Below are 22,456 nucleotides of genomic sequence, written 5' to 3'. Positions count from 1 at the left end.
TGCTTCAGAGCAACTCATGAATAATTCACTGTGTGCATGAGCAACATTACAATTATGTAATATTTATTTACCCCTAATTCTGTGAGGGGGTTTTTAAAAACAAAAAACAAAAACAATGCACACCCCCTTGCCCATCACAAATTAACAATGTACTTTTCTGTGAAGTAAATAACTAATTTATATTCCTCATTTAAAATAAATAAATCTTGATTTAAAGTCACCACTATGGGTTTCATTCTATTCATTTCAGGTGATTTTTGGATTGTTTCCAAAAGTAGCAACAGCTCCATAGGCTTCCTTTGTAATGCATGTTTAGCTCCTCTACAGCTGCTGTAGTTCTAGAAAAGGTTGCAACTCTGAAACTCTGGCAATATAAAAAGAAGAAAAAGTGAGAGAGCTCCATGCAAAGCGAGCTTTCAAACCGACCCTTCTGCCTGCCGCGAATGCAGTTCTGAATTAATCCTACTCATTAACTGCTTTTAATACTGCAGCTGTTTCGACTTTCTCTGAGGAAGCTTCTTCAAAGTCCCTTTAAGCTGGTAACTCTGCCTTCTAAATTCCATCTTGCACCTCCGTGCACCAATAAATCCCCTTATATTCTCGCCTTACTTACAAGGATATAGCCTTACAAAAAACAACAAAAGTTGGTGGCAGCAGTCTCATTTCAAGGGCGAGCCCAGCAGCTCTTCCTCCAAGCAGGTGACAAGGGAAACTTTGGCACGAGAGGGGGCAGCAAGCAGCCGACTTTGCCTCGCTTGCTGGCTCGCTCCGACCTTCCCTCAAGGCAGCAGGTGGGATCTTGGGGGGAGCCTGGGCGTGTCCCCGCCTGGGCTGCCTTCTGAAAACCCGCCCGCCTCTTGGGCACTCGAGGCCAGCAGCCCCAGCGCCGCGCAGCCCACTTGGACTTGCCAACGCGACGCGCTGACCTTTGCCCATCGCGGTCTCTCCGGCGTCAGCACCATGGACAGCGACTTTCTGCCTTCCCTCGAGGCGGCTGCCTTTCTGCGACTCTGGCAGCGCTTCGACGCCGACGGTGAGTGCGCCGGGGAGAGGCTCTTTCCACTCTGGGAGTTAAATAGGGAAGGGACGGAGCGCACCTAGAAAAGGCGGTAGGCATGGGCGCTAGCTGGGGTGTTTCTTTGTCCAGGTTTTCTCGTTCTGCTTTGAAAGGAAGTTTTTGCTTTTCCAAGTTGCACGTTCCAATGCGATTTTCGACTAGCTTGTATTCCCGTGATCTCAGAGTGTCTTATGTTCATGGGTGTGCAGAGGACATTAGGGTGGTTGGTGGGTCTGATTGAAGCCATTTAATTGAGAAGCAAGGCTAATTACAGATCCTCGTGGACCTCGATCAGCTGACTTTTTTCACCTATTATTGATTTTAGAATGCTGTATTATTTTACTGTTGTTAGCTGCTCTGAGCCCAGCTTCAGCTGGGGAGGGCAGGATATAAATAAAGTATTATTATTATTATTTATTAATTTGCTGGTTAAAAGAAACACTGTTGTGTTTCAATACCGATTTTAATCCTGAAGAACTTATTGTTCTTGTTTTACACCATCAGTGTGCATGGTGTTGAGCAGCATAAGCAAAAGGACAGGTCCCTTCTCCAACGAGCTTACACTCTCAACCAGTCTTGTAAATTAGACCCCCAAAGTTACTACCATGCAAATAATAATAATAAAATACCAGCCTACTTAGGCTGGCAAAGGAGGAATGCAGAATCCCACTCTCCTTCCAGCTGTCTGCTTGATTTCTATTCTGGAGACCGAGAAAGTGGGGAGACCTCTGCACTACTCCCCTCATTTGCCTGCCTGCAGTTGTTTGCCATTTATGCTTTCCAAGTTGATGCACGTTTGATTTAAATGGTTCTTCTTCATTAAACATCACACTAAAACAACACATCCCAAAATGTCTTAATACATTATTGTAACCCTAGATTGTGTACAACCTGGAACATGATGGACTGGGTATAAATAAATTATTATTGTTATTGTTTTTATTTAGACATATTTATTCTGTTTTTAAATAAACATGTTAATTCTCTGATTATGCATTTATACATGCACGAAAACTTTATTCCTCTTTTGTGTACTTCAAAGTGTATGTGCTTGCAGTCTAAAGCTGTAGGCCTGCTCTGGCATATGCAGCCTGGCACCTTGTACCTATGTTTTCCAACCTTTGTATCAATACAGTTCTTGGCTATCTGATTGATATCAAAGGAGGCTGAAACAAGAGAAGCTCTTGGTGGATTTTGGACAAAGTTTCATATCTCTTATTTATTTGAAGAAGAGGAATATTTCAACTTAGAAAGCTGGAATAAAGTAACTGCATATTTAAACAATCTATCAAAGGAAAAAACAAACATTCACATTTTCTTTGTGTGTGTGTGTGTCAGTTTGGCTAAAAGTTTGAGTTGTTACTAGATTTATGAAATGTTTATGTTGCATGTTATTTCTTCAGTTTAGATTCCGAACATTAATGGTACAATATTCAGTAATATGTTTTTAATCGGTTTTAGACAACGGTTACATAGAAGGGAAAGAGCTTGATAATTTTTTCCATCATCTGCTGAAGACACTGGGCAGTGAAGTAAGTACTGTGTCTTATGTTCTGCATGCAAATATAACCATGAGCATATGCAGAAGTTTTCTGCAAATTGATATGGAACATAGTTCCAAGAACTGGGGTTCCTTGTTGCAGGGCACTTTCAGGAAGGTGAGAATTCTGCCACTCAGCTGTTTGGTAGGGGGAGGAGAAACATGGATTATCCACAACGTACATTTAAATCACATGGCTTCTTCCAGCACCAAATTTAGGGCAGTGCAGGAGGTTTCCCTGCACAGAGTTTTGAGCTGAGGGGGCGCAAAACTGAGAAGATCTATAATTGAAAAGATCCATTTGGAGGTTCCAAATTTTAGCCTCGCTCAGGGCACCATATTACTAAAGATTACCAAAGTCTGCCCATGGTTCTCCCAAAGAATTGTGGGGGAACCCTCATAGAGCTACAACGCCCTTAACATACTACAGTTTCCAGGATTCTTTGAGGGAAGCCATGCACTTTAAATGCATGGTGTGGATGTGACCCACCTCTCTCCTTCCTGCCCAACACCTGATGAGACGTATCAGACACACACAATGTGGTATTGTGGTTAGAGCATTGGATTAGTACCTGGGAGTTGAAATATCCACTCAGCCATGAAGCTTGCTGGGTGACCCTGGGCCAGTCACCAACTCTCAACTTAACCTTTGTATTGTGAAGGCAATATGGAGAAAGGGAGAGTCATGCTGTATGCCTTGAGCTCCTTGGGGAAAAGTTGAATATTTTGTATAACTGCAATATGCAGTAATAAATAAATTCTACCCAGAGAGAGAGAAAGAGAACTCCCCATGCATGGCACTGGCAATGCTGTCCATACTGTTTTAGACCAAGCCAGGAGTGTGTAACCATATTTCTCTCCCCATCTACTTTGTTTTTCTTAGTAACAACATTCTAAGGTAAATAATGTTGTTCTTTGTGTGAGAGTTTTGCTCAGGTTCCTTTTGCAACAGGTGTGGCAACATTCTTATCACTGTTTGTGTTCTGAGTCCCTCTGCATTGGCCACCCACTCACTGGCCATAATTTTGGCATGAAGCAAATGCTAGGCTACTGACAAAAAAACACATTTAGATTAATGAAGGTGAGTCAAGAGGTTTGCATACACATTAATCTGGATGAAGGGAGTTAGGGCAGCAGGTGTCTTTTGCTTATTCAAAACATTGCTGATTAGTTTTGCAGATGCAAAATTCTGCTTTCCAAAATCAATTAACATGGGTCTTTCTCCAGAGTTAATTGACACTTGCTTAGGAAAATGGATCTGCTTGTAAACAGCTGTAAAATGAATGGTAGAATCAACAGCACAGTCAATTATTTGCATGTCCTGTTCTTTGCGGTTCTGTTTCATTTCCCCTGACATATTGCCCCTTTATTTTTGATTGCCACTAGCAAAAAGCCATGCTCTCAACTTGTGCTTACTTTCTTCTGTCTATTATCTGACTATCTGCAGTTGCCATAAACCACCAAAAAAGGAAATGAGTTCTGATTACTGTGATCTTGTTTTTGTGATCAGATATCCTGCCTTCATAAAACCTTAACTCTTTGGATTCTCTTTTACTATCCAAGGAAAAATCATGAGAGAGAAGTAAGTTAAAGAAAGATGGGAAAGACCCCTGGATGATTAGAAATTATTTCTGAACTGCAACTGTGTGACCTTAGAATGACTGATAATAGGTTTAGTACCTCCAATGAGGCGAAGTGGGCTCAACTTACTCATAGCAAACACTGCAAGCTGCTTCAGACATTATTTCCCACTATGTTGAGTTGCTGGTATTCTTCTTAAAGGGGAGGATACATTTCATAATATATGAACAACAAGTGATTCTCTACATCTTAATGGGTTTCTGCTGTTTCAATAACAAAGCCCTGCTTTCTTAAACACTTCCCTACCAAACACTTGGAAGAGGGAAAGGAAAGGAAGTCAGACTGCGAGAAAGCGCAGAGTACATCATTTGCTTCTCATTTCTTGGACTGGGTGGAAAGTGTGGAAGATTCCCTTCCCCTGGCTGCTAACCATGAGGGTTATGCCCTGCCTTCACAGTCAGAGGCAGGAATGCTTCTGAGTACCAGTTGCTGGAAACCAAAGGAAGAGAGAATGCTCTGGTGGTTGGGTCCTGCTTGCAGCTTTCCAACAGGCCACTTTGAGAACAGGATACTGGACTAGATGGGCCATTGGTTGGATCCAGGTGCCTCTTCTTACATTATTATGTTTGTGTTGTTCTCCTCCCCTCAAACATCAGGCACCATGAAGGTTAAAGGGCAGGGTGAATAGGGCAGGCTTGTGTTTGTGGGAAGTAAGATCCTGCAGGGGACAAGGTAGCCCCCCAGAGTAGGAGCAGGGAACTGTTTCAGCCTAAGGACTGCCTGTCCCCCGGGCAAGCTCGCAGAGGTCACAGGACAGTGGTGGAGCCAGGGGCAAGTGGGCAAAGCAAGATTGTAGACTGTCATCTTTGTACCGTCCGTTCAAAACTCAGAGGTTACCCTTACAAACACCTTCATCCAGCCAAACAAGAGGCATTGTCACAATTCAAGGACACATCCTGGCTCAGCAATTGCTCTTGAGAAGGACACAGGGCAGGACCAGTGAGGGGCATGGCCTGGGGAATGTCCTGTGAGTAGGTAGGCTGGCTAAAGAAGCCAGGGGGCACATTCAGCCCCTGATCCTAAGGTTGCCTCTGCCTCTCCTAGGCCTCTTGAAAAGCCAATGCTGGCATTTGCAGGCGAGACATGACTGGCATCTGGGGGATAAAGCATCCCTCCTTCTTGCTTGCTCACTGATCTTCACCCAAGTGCCAACCTGTGACCCTGTTCTCCATTGTCTTGGTGCTCCTTCTGCCACACCTCTTGTGTGGACCACTTCTGCCTTTCCATGCCCTTGAAGTTCTGGAGAGTTCTGTAGTGTAGACTCTAACAATGTTGTAATTCTGTAAGAGCAGCGAGTTGGAGGCTGGAAGAGCATCTCCCAGCGGGGATTGATTTACAGTGACTTATTGAGTTATGAATTTGTTATACCGTGTTGGTGTGCATCAGAATGAGACGATCCTGCTTACCAAGCAAGCTAACTAAGTTGTTGTCAACAATAACCATTTCTACTTACATGCTTTGAAGATTAAAAGTGTTGGACGAAATAAAATGAATAGTTATTATGCACTCCGAAAGTTGTCTCTGTTTGAATAGCAAACTGTTCCATAATTATTGTTTTTAACCTCTGTGCACCCTGTTGTTATTTCTCCCTAATGACCACTGTCATTGCGTGGAATCAATTCCAATCTGTTACCTCCGAGGATGTGGACAGGCTGCTTGGACGAGTGAAACCAACCACCTGTCTCCTTGATCCTTGCCCATCCTGGCTTATAAAAGCTAGCCGGGAAGGGCTGGGCGATGGGCTTCGTGGGGTGGTGAATGCTTCCCTCCGTGAGGGAGCCTTCCCAGACCCACTGAAAGAGGCGGTTATTAAACCGCTTCTTAAAAAACCATCTTTAGATGCGGCCACGATGGCCAACTATCGCCCAGTCTCAAATCTTCCATTCTTGGGCAAGGTGATTGAGCGAGTGGTTGCTGAACAACTCCAGGCATGCCTGGAAGAAGCGGACCATTTGGATCCCTTCCAATCGGGATTCAGGCCTCATCATGGGACTGAAACTGCCTTGGTCGCACTGGTTGATGATCTCCGGCGGGCTAGGGACAAAGGTGAGAGCTGTTTCCTAGTTCTGCTGGATCTCTCAGCGGCGTTTGATACCATCGACCATAACATCCTTCTGGACCGTCTTGAGGGGCTGGGAGCTGGGGGCACTGTCATACAGTGGTTCCGCTCCTTCCTCCTGGGCCGTGTTCAGAAAGTGGTGGTGGGGGATGAGTGTTCAGACCCCTGGGCTCTCACTTGTGGGGTGCCTCAGGGTTCTGTCCTCTCCCCCATGCTTTTCAACATCTACATGCAGCCGCTGGGAGAGATCATCAGGGGGTTTGGGCTGGGTGTTCATCAGTATGCAGATGATACCCAGCTCTACCTTTCTTTCAAATCAGAACCAGTGAAGGCGGTGACAGTCCTGTGTGAGTGTCTGGAGGCGGTTGGAGGATGGATGGCGGCAAACAGATTGAGATTGAATCCTGACAAGACAGAAGTACTGTTTCTGGGGGACAGGAGGCGGGCAGGTGTGGGGGATTCCCTGGTCCTGAATGGGGTAACCGTGCCCCTGAAGGACCAGGTGCGCAGCCTGGGAGTCATTTTGGACTCACAGCTGTCCATGGAGGCACAGGTTAAATCCGTGTCCAGGGCAGCTGTGTACCAGCTCCATCTGGTACGTAGGCTGAGACCCTATCTGCTCGCGGACTGCCTCGCCAGAGTGGTGCATGCTCTGGTTATCTCCCGCTTGGACTACTGCAATGCGCTCTACGTGGGGCTACCTTTGAAGGTGACCCGGAAACTACAACTAATCCAGAATGCAGCAGCCAGACTGGTGACTGGGAGCGGCCGCCGAGACCATATAACACCGGTCTTGAAAGACCTACATTGGCTCCCAGTACGTTTCCGAGCACAAGTCAAAGTGTTGGTGCTGACCTTTAAAGCCCTAAACGGCCTCGGTCCAGTATACCTGAAGGAGCGTCTCCACCTCCATCGTTCTACCCGGACACTGAGGTCCAGCACCGAGGGCCTTCTGGCGGTTCCCTCACTGCGAGAAGCCAAGTTACAGGGAACCAGGCAGAGGGCCTTCTCGGTAGTGGCGCCCTCCCTGTGGAACGCCCTCCCACCAGATGTCAAAGAGAACAACAACTACCAGACTTTTAGAAGACATCTGAAGGCAGCCCTGTTTAGGGAAGCTTTTAATGTTTGATGTAACATAGTATTTTAATATTCTTTTGGAAGCCGCCCAGAGTGGCTGGGGAAACCCAGCCAGATGGGCGGGGTATAAATAATAAATTATTATTATTATTATTATTATTATGTAGTCTCTAGCGCTATATTTCCCCTGCCTCTCTTTCATCTACTCTGAAGCGTTCTCAATTAATGCTAAAGGCAAGAAAAGGAACCCCAGCTGGGAGAACAAAAGACTGACCGAGTTCAGTGGCATGCAAAATGGGAAAGGGGTGGAATGAATGAGGAAATGGAGGAGTCTGTGTTTGTTTTCATTTCTGGTTGCCCTACAGTGGTGACCATTTTGTGTGTGTGTGCTCAAATGGAGATCTGTGGGGTTTGTGCATAGCTTCAGACTTTTTAAGGGAACAGCTATATTGGCGACTGGAAGTCTCCTCTTTTAAAATATTTGTTCAGCTGGAAGTTCAGCCAACAAACTTCCATTATATCTCCTTCAGGGTGGCTGAGGGTGACAGTTTGAAATGGTGTGCTTGTGTCAAAATAGCTGCATTTCCCTCTAACAGACCTGGAAGTTAGGCTCAATCTTTTCCTGGTTACTGTTTCCATGTATTTTAAATGGAAATGGGATTGAAATCCCTCCTCTGAGCATAATGGAGAATGGCCTCACAACCTTAACTCACAATCCAGCAGGATTGCTGGTAAAGTTACCAACTTAATTTCATATTTAATGGAGAAATAATTAAACAATCTCTTAATAATTAATCTCTTTGCCGATATCACATTAAAATGAGAGCCCATAAATAAGGACAGAGCACTGAAACCCCAAGGAGAAGTTCTTGGTTGGCTATATATATGTTCTAGTTAAAATACAGGAGCAAATCTTACATTTGTTACTAGCTGATGGAATACATGTGGCATTGCAGGAAGAAAGCTAAATTTAAAAGATCAAGATGACTATACAAAGGAAGGTCTATTTGAATATGTACTATTCTATTCTCACTTTTATTTTACTTTTTTGTTGGTTTTTAAATTGGTCTTAAACTTCTGTTACAGTCTCACATTGGAAATTTTTAAACTATAATAACATGCGGTATTCTTTTAAAAAGATACTAGGGAAACCAAGCTTGCCCTTTTTCTTTATCTTTTTTTAAAAAAACCTGGTATATTGTTCAGTTGTATGCAAGATTATTTTAATGACGTCTTCAAAGAATTTAAAGCAGACAATATCTTTTTATATGGGATTAAAATATCTTGGAAGTGTCATGAAGTTTAATTAACCTGGCTCCCATAGAATTAACTTTTGGAGCAGAGGCAGAGCTCAGGGATATTTAACACTTGAAGTCTGATATTCTTCTGACAGGCTTTAAAGGCTACTCATAATGTATTAAAGCTTGTAGAAATAAGGCCATCTTTTTTCTACAAGCTGTCATCGGCTTCTTGGTACATAAGGAGTCCTCTTATGTACAGTGTGGAACACAGTAATACAGTGAAATTGTTGTTTTGGCTGCCTGGTGACATTTATCTGAGCAATTATATCCCACCCTCCTGGTGCTAAAAATTGTTCACAGTTTCAGGCAGAGATCCTTAGCTGTACCTGCAAGGTGAGTTGGTTGTCTTACATGCAGAGGCAGCAACATATATCTACAACATCTTACTGCTCTGGGTGGATGCATATGAGCAGTGAATCCTTTTCAGGAGCAGCAGTATTGCTTTGCCTTTAGGTGCCTCCCTTTGCAACTATCACCTGGAGTGCTGTTCTATGTTTTAGCCACAATTGCCCCCAGCCAGGAGTTCGATCTGCTCTTTGAAGATTTCAGAGACCAGGTTGATATCTTCCTCTTTTTGTCTGGTCCTGAGCCTTTCATATAAACGTGTAAGCTCTTGTTTCTATCTGTATGGATAGTGTGAGTGTCTAGTTTGGTCACAAAGTGGCACTGCACTTCATTTATATCTGGGTATGGTCAGGAGTTTCCTGCCACTATTCTATTCTTGTCTAAATAAAGTTATTGTCTTGTTGCTCACCAGAGCCTTCCATGACACCAACTGCTCCCAATCTTAGCTAAGCTAACTGCAATATAGGTCAATGTGCCTAGCTACCATGACTTTGTCTTTTCTTCCAATAATCTTTTTCCTTTCTCACATTTATATTCTGCCTTTCTTCCATCATGGAACCCAAGATGGCATACATGTGGCCTCCAAGAAGTCTCTCATCCAGGCACTGATCAGACCCACTCCTGCTTAATGTTAGTTAGGTGGTGGCCCCATGTACTCTTGGACTATTGTCATTTTGGTAAGGAACAAGTTGCTTCTGATAATGTATGTGTGTGCGTGCACATCACTTCCAAAGATGACTTCAAGGCAGGGTGTTAGGAAACCAGAACAAAATGGCTCTTGCTGCAGGCTCCCCTCCTTTCAGCCTAAGGGAGACATTCACTGCAGGTCCTGCATGGCTGGTCTTAAAAGAGATGGGAGAGAACACATTGTACTCGGGGAAATTGGTTTTATCCTTAACCTGTTGCTTTTCATATCACAGAGCCCTGTAACAGAAGAAAAGGTGCAGAGGGTGAAAAAACGATTTATGTCAGCCTACGATGTGACTGCAGATGGACGCTTACAAATACAAGAGGTACCTAGCTGCCTTTTATTTTGCAGTGTTAGAAAATAGATGACAGGCAATTGAGGAATAATAATTGCACTGTTGCAAAGAGTGGGTTCACCGGTTCATTTAGATAATGTAGTATTGGAACTTTTTGTCCAAATGTCCTTTTGACAAAAGCATCTGTCAGGATTTTGCTGCTAGATTTTGTATTTTTTGCTCTGCTCTGCCCTGCTTCTGTCCTTGTGGTATAGCAATTTATTCCAAATAACAATAACATTAATGATGATGATGATGAAGAAAATAACTGCATAGAGAACAGTTTGAGAAATGTAACCTTTCCCCCCTCCCCCCAAAAAAACTTTAGCTTGCAAGTATACTCTTGTCGGAGGATGAGAACTTCCTGCTTCTTTTCCGAAGAGAAACACCTTTGGACAACAGCGTGGAATTCATGCGGGTGGGTGTAATTTCCTGCTGTCTGTTTCCATCTTTCAAAGTATTTTGCATTGCATACTTTTAGTTGGTGTATTGGCCACATGCTGAGGCTCACATTTGTTTAACCTTGGGGTGGCTAACATGTAGCCCTCCAGAATTTATTGGACTCCAATTCCTAGCAGCCCCAGAAGCCAGCATAGCCAATGACCAGCGCTGATGAGAGTTGTAGTCCAATGACTTGGGGAAGGCCATAGCTTCCCTACGCTTGGTTTGAACCCAAGTCTTTCCCAATCAAGTACAAAGCATGAGATGGAGGGTCGGATTCTGGGACCCCAAGAAAAGGCTCCAGGAAGTGTAACCTGGTACTTTGCTCCTTGTACCTGTCACTTCCTTGGCTCTGCATTCCACCCAACCAGTGCTTTCCCCAGTTGCACTCACTTCCAATATTAGAATTTGGTCCAGGAAAGAGCTCTGGAGGTGATAGAGAGCAAGGAAGTAAGTGAGGGAGAGGTGTGGGGCAGGTTCAGAATCCTCCCATACACCCACAGCTTTGCTCTCAAAAGTAGACCCTTCTTCTCCTGCTTTATCTCTAGTTTGCCCCCTCCATCACATATATGTTGAGCCTCAGCATCCTTCTCCACTGTGAAGCACAATGGCCTAGTTTGCATTATGCGGAACTTATCAGCCATGGAAGAAGCAGTGTGCAGCTTTTGGCCACAGATGGTCTGTGGGGATCTTTTGCACAGCTGTTTATTAAATTCAAGAATAATATTATCAGCTTTCATTACATAACAGAAGCTGTTAAGTGTTGTGTGCCTTTGAATTTTGGAACCTGAGAAATGAGATTATGAGGCTTGACGCTTAAAAGAATATACCTACTAGGTTAATGATTCAAGTCACCAACAACTCTCATTCTTCTTCCCAGATCACTCTCTGTCTTTTCAGTCCAATATAAAACATGGGATTGACACTGCAGCTACTGAAGGAGGGCCATTCTGGAGTCCTGGCTAAGAATGGGTCCATTGTGAGCACTAAACCAAACTGTGCATTACTCAAGGAGATCTCTGAGGAATCTCCTGATTCTTTTTAAAGCAATACTTAAAAATGAGATGGAAACTTCAACTGGTCCAAAATGTAGTGGCCAGATTACTGGCTGGGATTACATTTAGAATTCACACAAACCGTGTTTTGGCTGCCAGTTTGCTTCTGGGCCATATTCAAGGTGTCCAAATTAGTGTTTAAAATCCTAAATGGCCCAGGCCCCAAATTTGACTCACAGCCTCCTTCCCTACAGATTTTCTCAGGTCTTTCAATCAGGAGAGAGGGCCTTCTTGGGAGTTCCACTGCCCTCAGAAATTCACAGTGGTAGCCTCTAAAGCGTGGAATTCCCTCCCCACAGAAGTGTGTTGAACACTTTCATTAGGTCACTTTCCTCAAATGCTGAAGATGCACCATTTTTTACCCTGCCATTTGACATCTGAGATGTATACTTAAGGACCCAGCGTATTATCTTGACTGTACTTGGTTTTAACTGTTTTAATATTATATTTTTAACTGTTATAACCCACACTGGAGCTTCATAGTGAAGGGGCAGCAAATAAATTGGAACAACACCACAGAGGAAATACTCAGCTTCTGTAATTTTGTAACTGAGGCATTGAGTTGTTTATATTGCCCTTTCCAAGGTGGATACTATCAATTAGCTCCAGGTGGGTACCATCAAGTGCAATGGGAATTTTCTTTTTTTATCAAAATAAAATCTCTTCTAATCCGGGCCTAGTGTTTCAATCTAAAAATACCATCTAATGTCAACTACCACCTTAGGATGACTAAGAACAAGGGGATACAAATAGGAATACAAATAGCCACTTAGTCCCTTGATTGGCTGTGTTGTTTACATAACAAATAATGAATCTGAATATGCAACCATGGTAACGACATGTCCAGGTTAAGGATGAAAATTAATTTAAGTCTGATTACACACTTCTTTTAGATGAAACTTGTCAGTGACACATAAGGTTTTTTCCAGGTTTCAAAATCCTTGTTTTCTAAATATTTTGGAAAGAAACAAAATGTTAGTTAATAATTCCACGATGTCAGTGCTGAGATGAGCCATTTAAGGTTGCCATATGTCCTCTTTTTCCAGGACACGTCCTCTTTTTCATGGATAGAGTCATCATAGCGATCCATGGTTAAAAGTAGAAGTCGGCAAATGTGTCCTCTTTCTTTGCTCTTCAAAATATGGCAGCCCTAGATGTGCACGCATGCATGTGCACACGTCAAACAGTTTATTTTAGAGATGGTGGGGTAATAGCCAAGATCTAGAGAACAAGCTAAATAAATGCTCAGTCTTAGAAAAGCAAATCAGTAACTCCACCTGCCTGCGTATTTTTGAATCTGACCTGCTGCTGGATAGCTCCAAATGAGTCTGGCATGTTCATCTACTAGGAGACTCAGCACAGCCTGAAGGAACATGAGCCCAGAAGAATCTCCTTCCCAAACTATCTGATTCATGAGCAATGGGCCTGATGCGATGGTGGCTACTTTCCATCTGATACTGTAGAGCAGCCCTTTCTTTCTGCTGTGGCTCCCCATGACGGAAGTACAAGGGAGAGTGGGCGTGCAATTGCCACACAGTGAGCCCACTGAAGGGCTGCAACAGACTCCCATCGTCTGAAATCCTTCCCATGTTGGTTGCAACCCTTGTGAAAAATATAATCACTTACCCAAACTCCCGCTATCCAAACATTTGATATGTTCCATAGCACTTCATAAATGAGACTGAGATATAGTTACGTATTGAACATCTATTTGAAGATGATAACTGTTCACTCATTTCCCCCCTTTAGATCTGGCGCCAATATGATGTTGATAGCAGTGGTTTTATTTCAGCTGCCGAACTCAGAGTAAGTTCTCTAGGGAGTCTTTATCCAGATGCCTTCTTTACTCAATATGTATATTTTGATCATATATAAAACATATTAAGTGCATTCAAGCAACTGCCTTAGTTTTTGTGAAGTGTGTGATGAAACAGGCCTTGATTCCTTTATATTATTCCTAGTATGAATCTAAAACACTAAAAACTACTTCTCTCCTTTCCTGACAAAGAACTTTCTGCAAGATCTTTTCCGGCAGCATGGAAAAACCATTTCTAAAGCAAAGCTGCAAGAATACACAGAAACCATGGTAAGCAGAGTACATATTATCAAATACTTATGTTATTATAGAAATTCTCAGGAATTCTAGATAGCCAATATGGTAGTTGCACAAGATGGACCAACGTTGCAAAGGATGGTCAGGGGATATCTAAGGGGTGGGGGAAAGAAGGAGAGAGAGCTGTTGCTTCATCTGTGATGGGGAACCTCTTGGCCAGCTAGGGGGTCCAATTAGGCCAATGTGGCCATTGTCCCTGAAGCCTGTCATCCCAGCCGTGAGCTGCTGTCACTGGTGGTTAGAAGTTATCTCCTTTGTGCTCAGAAGTCATCTGGTACCAACTACCAGTATTTATTCCCTATTCTATTTTATGACGACTTGTGTTTTGCTTTTGAATAAGTAATTGGACTGTACCTCAGAATAACATCCTGCTTGGGGAAAAGGGATTCTGTCATCCGGATTATGAGAGGGGTAAAAGAAAAGCAAAAAAATAAGCAAAGATTAAATCATAGCAAAAGAACTGAGAGCAGTTATCATAAAACTATTGCAGTGTGTACTGCTCCCATATTTCACACCAACCCACAGGCCCAATCTGACTGAGATTTGGTGTGGGTTTTTTCTCTCATAAGCCTTGTTCTTGGCCTATGTAGTTGTTTTCAGCCTGGACTTAGCATGATCTCCATCACAAGCACAGACTACAATTTCATGGACCCCCCAAAAAACTATTTTAAAAAATAAACTGCATTATGATCAAGATGGAACCCATTATAACCTATTTAGGCTAGACTGAAAACTTATACTTTACAAGAATATTTGTGATATACACAAGAAGGATTTGAACAGGCACTAAATCTTTTATATCCATGCCCAGACAACTGATTTGTGGATACCATCTGTTGAGTTACTGCGTATGTTAACATTGTAATCTTGCAGCAACCTGGTTGATTTCAGTAGGCTTTGAATCAGGTATTTGTGATTTCCTTTTATTTCTTGTGTCTTTCAATAAGTTGTTCCAGTACTTATTTGTCCACAGGAGAGTTGGTTTCAGATAGGGCTCATTCCCCAGAGATGTACTGTTTTTAAGGAAGAGCCATTGAGGCACTTCATGCAAATGGGAAGCAGCTGTTACACAAGCTTGACCTTATATTGCGAAATTGACCTTGTCAAGTGGCCTCCTCAAGTATACATTGCACAAGAGGGATGACAAGGGAAGGAATCCTACCACAAAGGTCCCAAAGAGGTGACGAGCAATTATCCGTCAATACCTGTGGAAACTCTCTCATGAGACGATGAATTCTAGAGGGCAAGTGTGTTTCTAAGCACATCATTCAGTTTAAGTGGTATCAAAGGCTGAAGGAGAAGAGAAGACCATGTTGTTCCAGGAGTGATCATCAGCTAAGGAAAAGGTTTGGTAAATGAACAACAAGTGGCTTGCCATTAGCATTCATCTGTCATGTCCCCTTTAAGTTCTATCTTTAATCATGCAACTAGGGAAGAAGGAAACCTACTGTAAAATTATTCTTATTATACTTATTATTAAGTGTCCTGCCCTTCATCCATAGATCATCATAGATTTTGCAACATTAAAATACAACATAAAAAGCCTGTACTTTTAGGGATCATTTCTATAGTGCTTAAAATACAACATAAGAACACAAAAAACATAAAAAAACATAAACCAATAACACCACCCCATCCCTTTCCCACTCCCACCCCCAACACATTTAAAAGGTTATAGGGTGTTATCACTCAAAACCACTCAGAAATGTATCCAGTTCACTTTGTGGAAACTTAGCTCTGTTGACTGTCTCTGTGTCCCTTATTGTATCCCAGTGTGCCCTGTATCAGTGTAACCCTTTTTAATTTCTAAGTTCAAATGCTACTTCCTTACATCTGACTTCCAGATTTTAGAAGTGTTTTTAATGTTCCCCAATCGCATTCGGATAAATTAGAGCGTACAGTCATTATTAAATCACCAGTACGTTTTTAAAGTCTGCAGTTCACAAAGCTACATCTTGTCAATGCCATATGCAAGGCAAGCTCATTACTGGTTTATTCATCAGCAAATCACATTACCTAGCCTGCCAAAATTATCACATCCTGGCTAAGGCTATTGTTATTCATTGACTAGAGTAGGAGGTCATGATAATATCAGACAAGCTGTCAGTGCTGGGCTTTCATTTGCACCACACAATATGCTTCTACTGAATAAAACAGCATCTAGTTTGTCTACAGAATCACAGATAGTTTAAGGCATATGAAAAATCCATGTGCTATGTTTCCATGGAGGTTTTGTTTGGATGAACTCCGTGCTTCCTATGTCTTCCTTCCCTTGCTGTCTCCACATCTGTCCAAATGTTTGTTGATTACGCTTGTTACTGGATATATTGGGTTCCAGGCATGCAAAACAGGTTCTGGAGATGAGCCCCGATTCAAATTAAACCATCCCTTTGTTTTTTGTAACCAAGCTCTCACCACAGTTGCATGGGAAAATACTGTGAGCAGCAAGTTCCCATGACACTAGCAAAAAAACGAAACTTGTGAAAAATTATGGAATGTGTCGGGAAGGGGCAGGGGAGAAAGCGTCCTGCTCATATTAGGCTGGCTTGGAGGTGAATCTAAACCATAGTTTAGTGTTATGAGAATGAGTCTTGTTTCCCCTGGACTTGCACACTCCAGCCTCTCCCTTGTCCTTCAGCATGACTTTTCCAGTGGGAAGTTCAGGATATTTTACCTCCATTGTATCTTAACTACAGCTTTCTGTGTCCAGGGGTAGACTTTGGTCTTTCAAATTTCAGGGGTGGGGAAAAGGAGAGAGAGCTGTTGCTTGATCCTGGGATGGGGAACCTCTTGGCCAGATAGAGGCTTTGTAAACTATGGTTTGAAGGGAGCTTAGTTAAGGTTAACCACAGTTGACACAGCAGAGGCAGATTTAGGGCAGTTCAACCAGTTCTGTTGCACTGGACCCTGAGCCTAGGGGGCGCTGGAGGGCACCACAACTATGATGCAGTGAATTGAGCAGAACAGATGGCAAGAGTTAGAAGGGACACAAAATTTTGGCCTCACAACCTGGGAGGGTGAGATATTTACCGTATTTTTCGCCCTATAGGACGCACTTTTTCCTCTCCAAAAATGAAGGGGAAATGTGTGTGCATCCTATGGGGCGAATGCAGGCTTTCGCTGAAGCCTGGAGAGCGAGAGGGGTCAGTGCACCGACCCCTCTCGCTCTCCAGGCTTCAGGAAGCTCTGCGCAACCCTTGGGAGACCGGCTCCGATGGCCGCGCAGAGCTGCCTGCAGTCCTGGGCTCAGCGCAGCTCTGCGCAGCCATCGGGAGCCAGGCGCGAAGCCCCACCCGGCTCCCAATGGCCGCGCAGAGGTGCCTGCAGTCCCAGGCTCAGCGCACCTCTCCCCATCGCCAGCCCCACAAGCTCGGGGGAGAGCGGGGAGGCGGAGCGCGCCTTCCCGCTGTTCCCCGACCTGGTTCTTCCAGCCCCGCACCTGGGGGGGAAATAATTTTTTTTCTTTATTTCCCCCCAAAAAAACTAGGTGCGTCCTATGGGCCGGTGCGTCCTATGGGGCGCAAAATACGGTACTTATGCATCTTGAGGTGTGTGTAGACAAACACATACGCAATAACATTTCCCCCTGTAGGTTTTTCAGAGCATCATCATTCCGAAAGAGGTAGCATTCATAAAGGAGAAGTTAAACTCTATCCCAGTGGTGAATATTTTACAGCTAATCTATGAGATACACAGTGTAGTCATATTCCAACACCTTAAAAAATTAAATTCAGTTTCTCAACCCTCTTTTATCATGAATTATTCAGGCTACTTTTCTCCTTTCTGAAAGTGATTGCCATTTTATAGCAACAGGGCTATAGCTGGGAAAGGACCGGGGGGGGAGGGGGGACTTTGAAGAGAAGTGATTCAGCCTGGGGGGGAGCAATCAAAATATAGTTCAGGAAAATCTGAATATACTGGGGAGAACCTCTTACAGTCATCAGCATGAGTGCTTTGACATTAAGAGCCTGAAATTTCCCAGCGGAAGCATGTGCTTATGGAGGGAAAGCCATCTGTCAAACATACTCATCACGAAACTGAGTCGGATCAAACGCTCACTTATCTGTCTATCAGAAGGAAGATGGATGGTGCTCCACCATGTTTTCCAAGGACAGTTCCATAAAAATTGGGAAAGACAGAAGGAAGTTGGTATCGTTCTCGCGTATACATCCAACAGGCACACAATGCACTCTTTCAAAACTGTTTTGCGATCTGGGCAAATGTCCCATGATAAAATCTGAGAAGGAGAGAGGATTGCTTGTCCAGTCCTTGGCAAATCTGACATTATGCCCATCAAGGCTATGTGACTCCACAATGTGGGCAACATCACAATGAATAGTAAAATGCCCCTGTATATTGACTCATTGTGTATGCCAGGTTTCCTATATTAATGACAGTTTCATAAAGGCTTTCTTATCTTGCTTTTTAGATGAAGCTCTTTGACAAAAATAAAGATGGACGACTGGATCTCAATGACCTAGCAAGGTAGCTTCTAATGATTCTTCAGCTTATTCAGAAACAGATGGGTAGCCGTGTTGGTCTGCCATAGTCGAAATAAAAAAATTCCTTCCTGTAGCACCTTAAAGACCAACTAAGTTAGTTCTTGGTATAAGCTTTCGTGTGCATGCACACTTCTTCAGATACACAGAAGAAGTGTGCATGCACACGAAAGCTTATACCAAGAACTAACTTAGTTGGTCTTTAAGGTGCTACAGGAAGGAATTTTTTTATTTCGACTTATTCAGAAAGGGAGTGTTGAATCTGTGGTAGCTTCAACAGGCAAAACTTTCCTCATTGCTGTGTCTTCCCTCTACCCTAAATGCTAAATCTGTTGAATTCCTGCCTGTCACAAGGATCCAGCACTTCTAGAATTTGTCTAGAGAGAAAAAATAACAACCCTACTCATAATGTTACAGGCTTTTGTTTCTCAGACTGTTCATCTTTCCTCTTTGTGAGATCTATCAGGCAGAAATGCCTATCTCTGTATAACTGGTATCTGAGAAAATGACCATGTGTCTCTTTCCATTTAGAATTCTGGCTCTTCAGGAAAATTTTCTCCTTCAATTTAAACTGGATGTAAGTACAGTAATTTTAGTGCATTTAGTTACCTTTCCCCCTTTTCCCTTAAAAAAAACCCCCAAACATTTTAAAATATTTTTTCTCCTCCATTCAGGCTTGTAGTACAGAAGAAAGGAAGAGAGATTTTGAGAAAATCTTTGCACACTATGATGTTGTAAGATGATTTTTTGTTTCTTTCATGCGTTTGGGATTATTGCAAGCCCTGCAAGTGTCCCTATTTTCCAGGGACAGTCCCAAGTTTACAGAAGCCACCCCAGTTTCTGATTTGGTTCCGGAATGTCCCACTTTTCTTTAGGGTGTCCCTGTTTCCATCGGAGAAATGTTGGGAGGGTATGGTAGGACACCCCTATTTTCATTAAAGAAATGTTGAAGCAATGGAGTTTTGCAAAAAACCAACAACACCAACAAAACAACCCAAGGAGATAAGTGACTATACAACCTTTAGAAGATATCTGAAGACAGACCTGGTTTTTTTTTAATGTTTAATGTTTTATGATGTGTTTATATATATTGGAAGTTGCCTAGAGTGGCTGGGGCAATGAGATAAGTTGGGTGGGGTAGAATAATAATAATAATAATAATAATAATAATAATAAATAGAATAGGAAGTCCCTATGTTCATCTGAGAACTGTTGGAGGGTATGTTATTGTTGATCAAGTGGCACATCAGACTTTACAGACTTTGCATTAGAATAGCATGCAAGGAAATCAAGTGGATTCATTTATCTCATTAAAATATATATACAGCTTGATTGTTATTTTTTAAGAAAACCTTCAAAGCAATTTACAATGAGAAGAAACAACAAATCTATTAGTAAAAACCATTAAACAACTCTATAGCCATCGTACTGGGCTCGCAGGGGCCAGGACACATGCCTGATCGTGGCGCCCTGTGAACCCAGCATAATTTTCGCAAGATTTGCAAAAACAACACAGGGCTCTTGGGGCACCGCAAGCAGGCGTGCACCCTGCTTTTCAGCAGTGGGGAGGGGCTGCTGCAGTGGCGTGCTCCACCCATGGCCCCAACCCCATGGTGTGCCCTGCTGCATGCCCGGGGCACAGGTGGGGAACGATCTGCCGCTGGCAGATTATTTGTGAGATGCACAAGTAGACCCGTTATAGCAGAAGTCGGAACAACTAGGTTTACAGCTGTCTTGTTCTCTTCTGAATCAGAATGTCTGAATCAGCTCTGATGACCACCTTCCTTGTAGCGTCGTTGCCATGACAAAACCTTATCAAAACAACAAGGAGCACACAGTGGATTTTCCATATGATTTGGAATGTCCATAGGCATATAGCTTGGGAGGTTGGAGATAATATTGCCAGAAAGAGAACAGGCACCCAAGTATTCATGGATGGATGTGTTTCTAGTCTGCAAAACTGTATGATTTTTACATGTATATATTCCAGAGTAAGACAGGAGCACTTGAAGGCCCAGAAGTGGACGGATTTGTAAAAGATATGATGGAACTTGTCAAGGTGACTACTTAGCGGTTTCCATGTTTTGTTTCCCATAGGTTTTGTGACAAATGTGGCTTGGTTTCAGTAGCTTAAAAGCATAAGGCACCAAAACAAATAACTGACTCCAGGTCTTTTGTGGAACAATAAAGAATGAGGAACATCACTTTGTTAACTTGGGGGCCTGGGTAACCTAATGAAGTGATAAATTATGATGTGGACTTAGCTTTCCTTGTGACAGATTTATGAATGTAATAGACCCAATACAGCAGCTCTGAGGTGCACATGGTTTTCCAGGTACAAAAAGCTTCCTAATATTTCATTGAACCAGGAAGTGTTCCAAACACACACACACACACACACAAACGCTTTGTGTCATGTGGAGCATTTTCCATTATAGAAGAGGATGGAAAGCATTGACCCATCTAGAGCTCTGTGTCCCATAGGGCTTTGGCCATGTTCTCTTGCTGTATGTACCTTGCACCATCATCACCTCTACCCCTTCTTCCAAATCCTCCAAACTGGGCACACAAGTGAAGGACTAGTAGTAAAAACTTGGCCAGATTCATGTTTATACATTTAGAGAAGACACACACAGCATCATTCTATTTAGATAGCAGACAGTGGAGTGGAGTGTCAGTATTTACCTGACTCCCTGTCAACTGAGCCGCTGCTGTTTACTGGAACAGTGAGGGGCAAGGCAGTGAGAAGGTCTGCGTGGTGCAAATGCGCTGGCAGAGCCAGTCCGGTGCTGCTGTGTTTGCACTGTGCCAATCTCACTGCCACCTCTCTCCTCCACCTCATGTTAAGCAGAAGTGATTCAGCTGTCAGGAGATCAGCTAAGTGCTGCCACGCCACCATCTGCTGCAGATCACAAATCCATTATTTCTCCTTTTCGTTTTTCTTTCTTTCCTTCTTTCAAGCTGTTCTGAGGCTTCCTATTCGCTGGCTCTTCTCCTCCTTTGTCTTCTTTGTTGTTCTTTGCTGTGGAATTCTCGTCCATGCTTGATGTTAGAAAAATAACTCCTGAGAATGGATATTTTGTCCTCTGAAAGTAATTCTCTCTCTCTTTCCCCTCCTTCCCATTGTAGCCCAGCATCAGTGGCACTGACCTGGATAAGTTCCGCCAGATCCTGCTTCGCCATTGTGATGTGAACAAGGATGGGAAAATTCAAAAATCCGAACTCGCCTTGTGTCTGGGAATCAAAATTGCCCCATAGACCTGAATGTGCTTCTCCTGTGGCTTGCCAAATATTGTCTTTTGTGAGAGCCTGCTGGTCCTGGTAGAACATTTCCAGTGCTGTGTTAATAACCTCTGTTATGCTGAGCCTAGAAGATAGAGGCAATTCACAGTGCAAATGAGAATCTTCATTTGCAAGTCTTCAGCCCAGCAGAATACATGTAATGAACAGTAACAACACACATGCTGTTCCAAAGGAGATCTCGTCTGTGGGGTTTCTTACACATTTTTAAAACATGTTTCATATCTACAAACTACCCAGTCTGTCAGAAAGCTACATAGCCATTGTACCAGGACTGCTGCTATATAGCATCACACTTTGTTGTACTCTGCTCCCTGGGCTATATCCTTAAAACTATTGGTTCCTTCTTGGTAGTCCATGTCTGCGACAACTGTGTAGTGTGTGATACTCACAGTATCTCCCCCCCCCCTTTTTTTTAAGGCACAAAAGCTTGATGGTGTTGGAGGCAGTGTATTTGTAAAAGAATAAAAGCAACCGTTTAGAAATCAGAGTACAACTGGTGTGTGTATTACTTATAATATGTAACACCCTCCACCCTGATTTTAAATGGCAGGGGAGGACAAAGCTGGAAAACAGCAAAGGTTTGGCTGGACAGAAATATCCCCCCAAGTGGTGCTAATCTTGGCACCAAAGCTGATCCTGATCAAGGGGTCTCATTTCAAGGGTCCCAAGTCTTTCTGGTTTAAGATCAAGTCTCTGCTCCATCTCCTTTCCTTCTAGTGGGAGCCATCTCTCTTGTGTGCTTCAACCCATAGAGTGATCATTGACAATGCTCCAACTTTTTCTTTTCAAAAAAAGAAAACCCTCCAGCTCTTTTTTGTGCAAGACTTTTGAGGTCCAGTATATGCTTGAATTCCTGCCAACCTAGCAGTTTGAAAGCATGTCAAAGTGCAAGTAGATAAATAGGTACCGCTCTGGCGGGAAGGTAAACGGCGTTTCCGTGTGCTGCTCTGGTTCACCAGAAGCAGCTTAGTTATGCTGGCCACATGACCCGGAAGCTGTACGC

The 22,456-nt window shown here is 43.2% G+C and overlaps 2 protein-coding genes and 1 long non-coding RNA gene across 3 annotated transcripts in view; 2 read left to right on the top strand and 1 right to left on the bottom strand.

The window, feature by feature from the left end:
* The window catches only part of CARMIL1 (capping protein regulator and myosin 1 linker 1), a 341,669-nt gene that overhangs the window by 131,631 nt on the left and 187,582 nt on the right, over positions 1-22,456 (top strand). The window lies entirely within an intron of this gene.
* Positions 346-21,940, top strand: SCGN (secretagogin, EF-hand calcium binding protein). The gene is made up of 11 exons (XM_081014302.1): positions 346-1,033; positions 2,519-2,589; positions 9,941-10,033; positions 10,371-10,460; positions 13,288-13,344; positions 13,547-13,624; positions 18,081-18,136; positions 18,682-18,727; positions 18,825-18,884; positions 20,141-20,209; positions 21,280-21,940. Exons 1-11 carry the CDS (start codon positions 961-963, stop codon positions 21,406-21,408), a joined length of 822 nt encoding a protein of 273 aa, XP_080870428.1. The 5' UTR covers positions 346-960; the 3' UTR covers positions 21,409-21,940.
* LOC308481693 lies at positions 13,655-18,073 on the bottom strand. Its single transcript, XR_013988815.1, has 3 exons — positions 17,711-18,073; positions 14,857-14,986; positions 13,655-13,744 (listed from the first exon to the last, which is right to left on the bottom strand). It is a non-coding gene; the product is annotated as an uncharacterized lncRNA (long non-coding RNA).

This window comes from Podarcis pityusensis (assembly GCF_964106645.2).
Source record: "Podarcis pityusensis genome assembly, chromosome: 7".
NCBI classification, from domain to species: Eukaryota; Metazoa; Chordata; class Lepidosauria; order Squamata; family Lacertidae; genus Podarcis; species Podarcis pityusensis.
The sequence above is the reverse complement of the archived record's forward strand: the minus strand, read 5'-3'. Positions and strand labels throughout refer to the sequence as shown.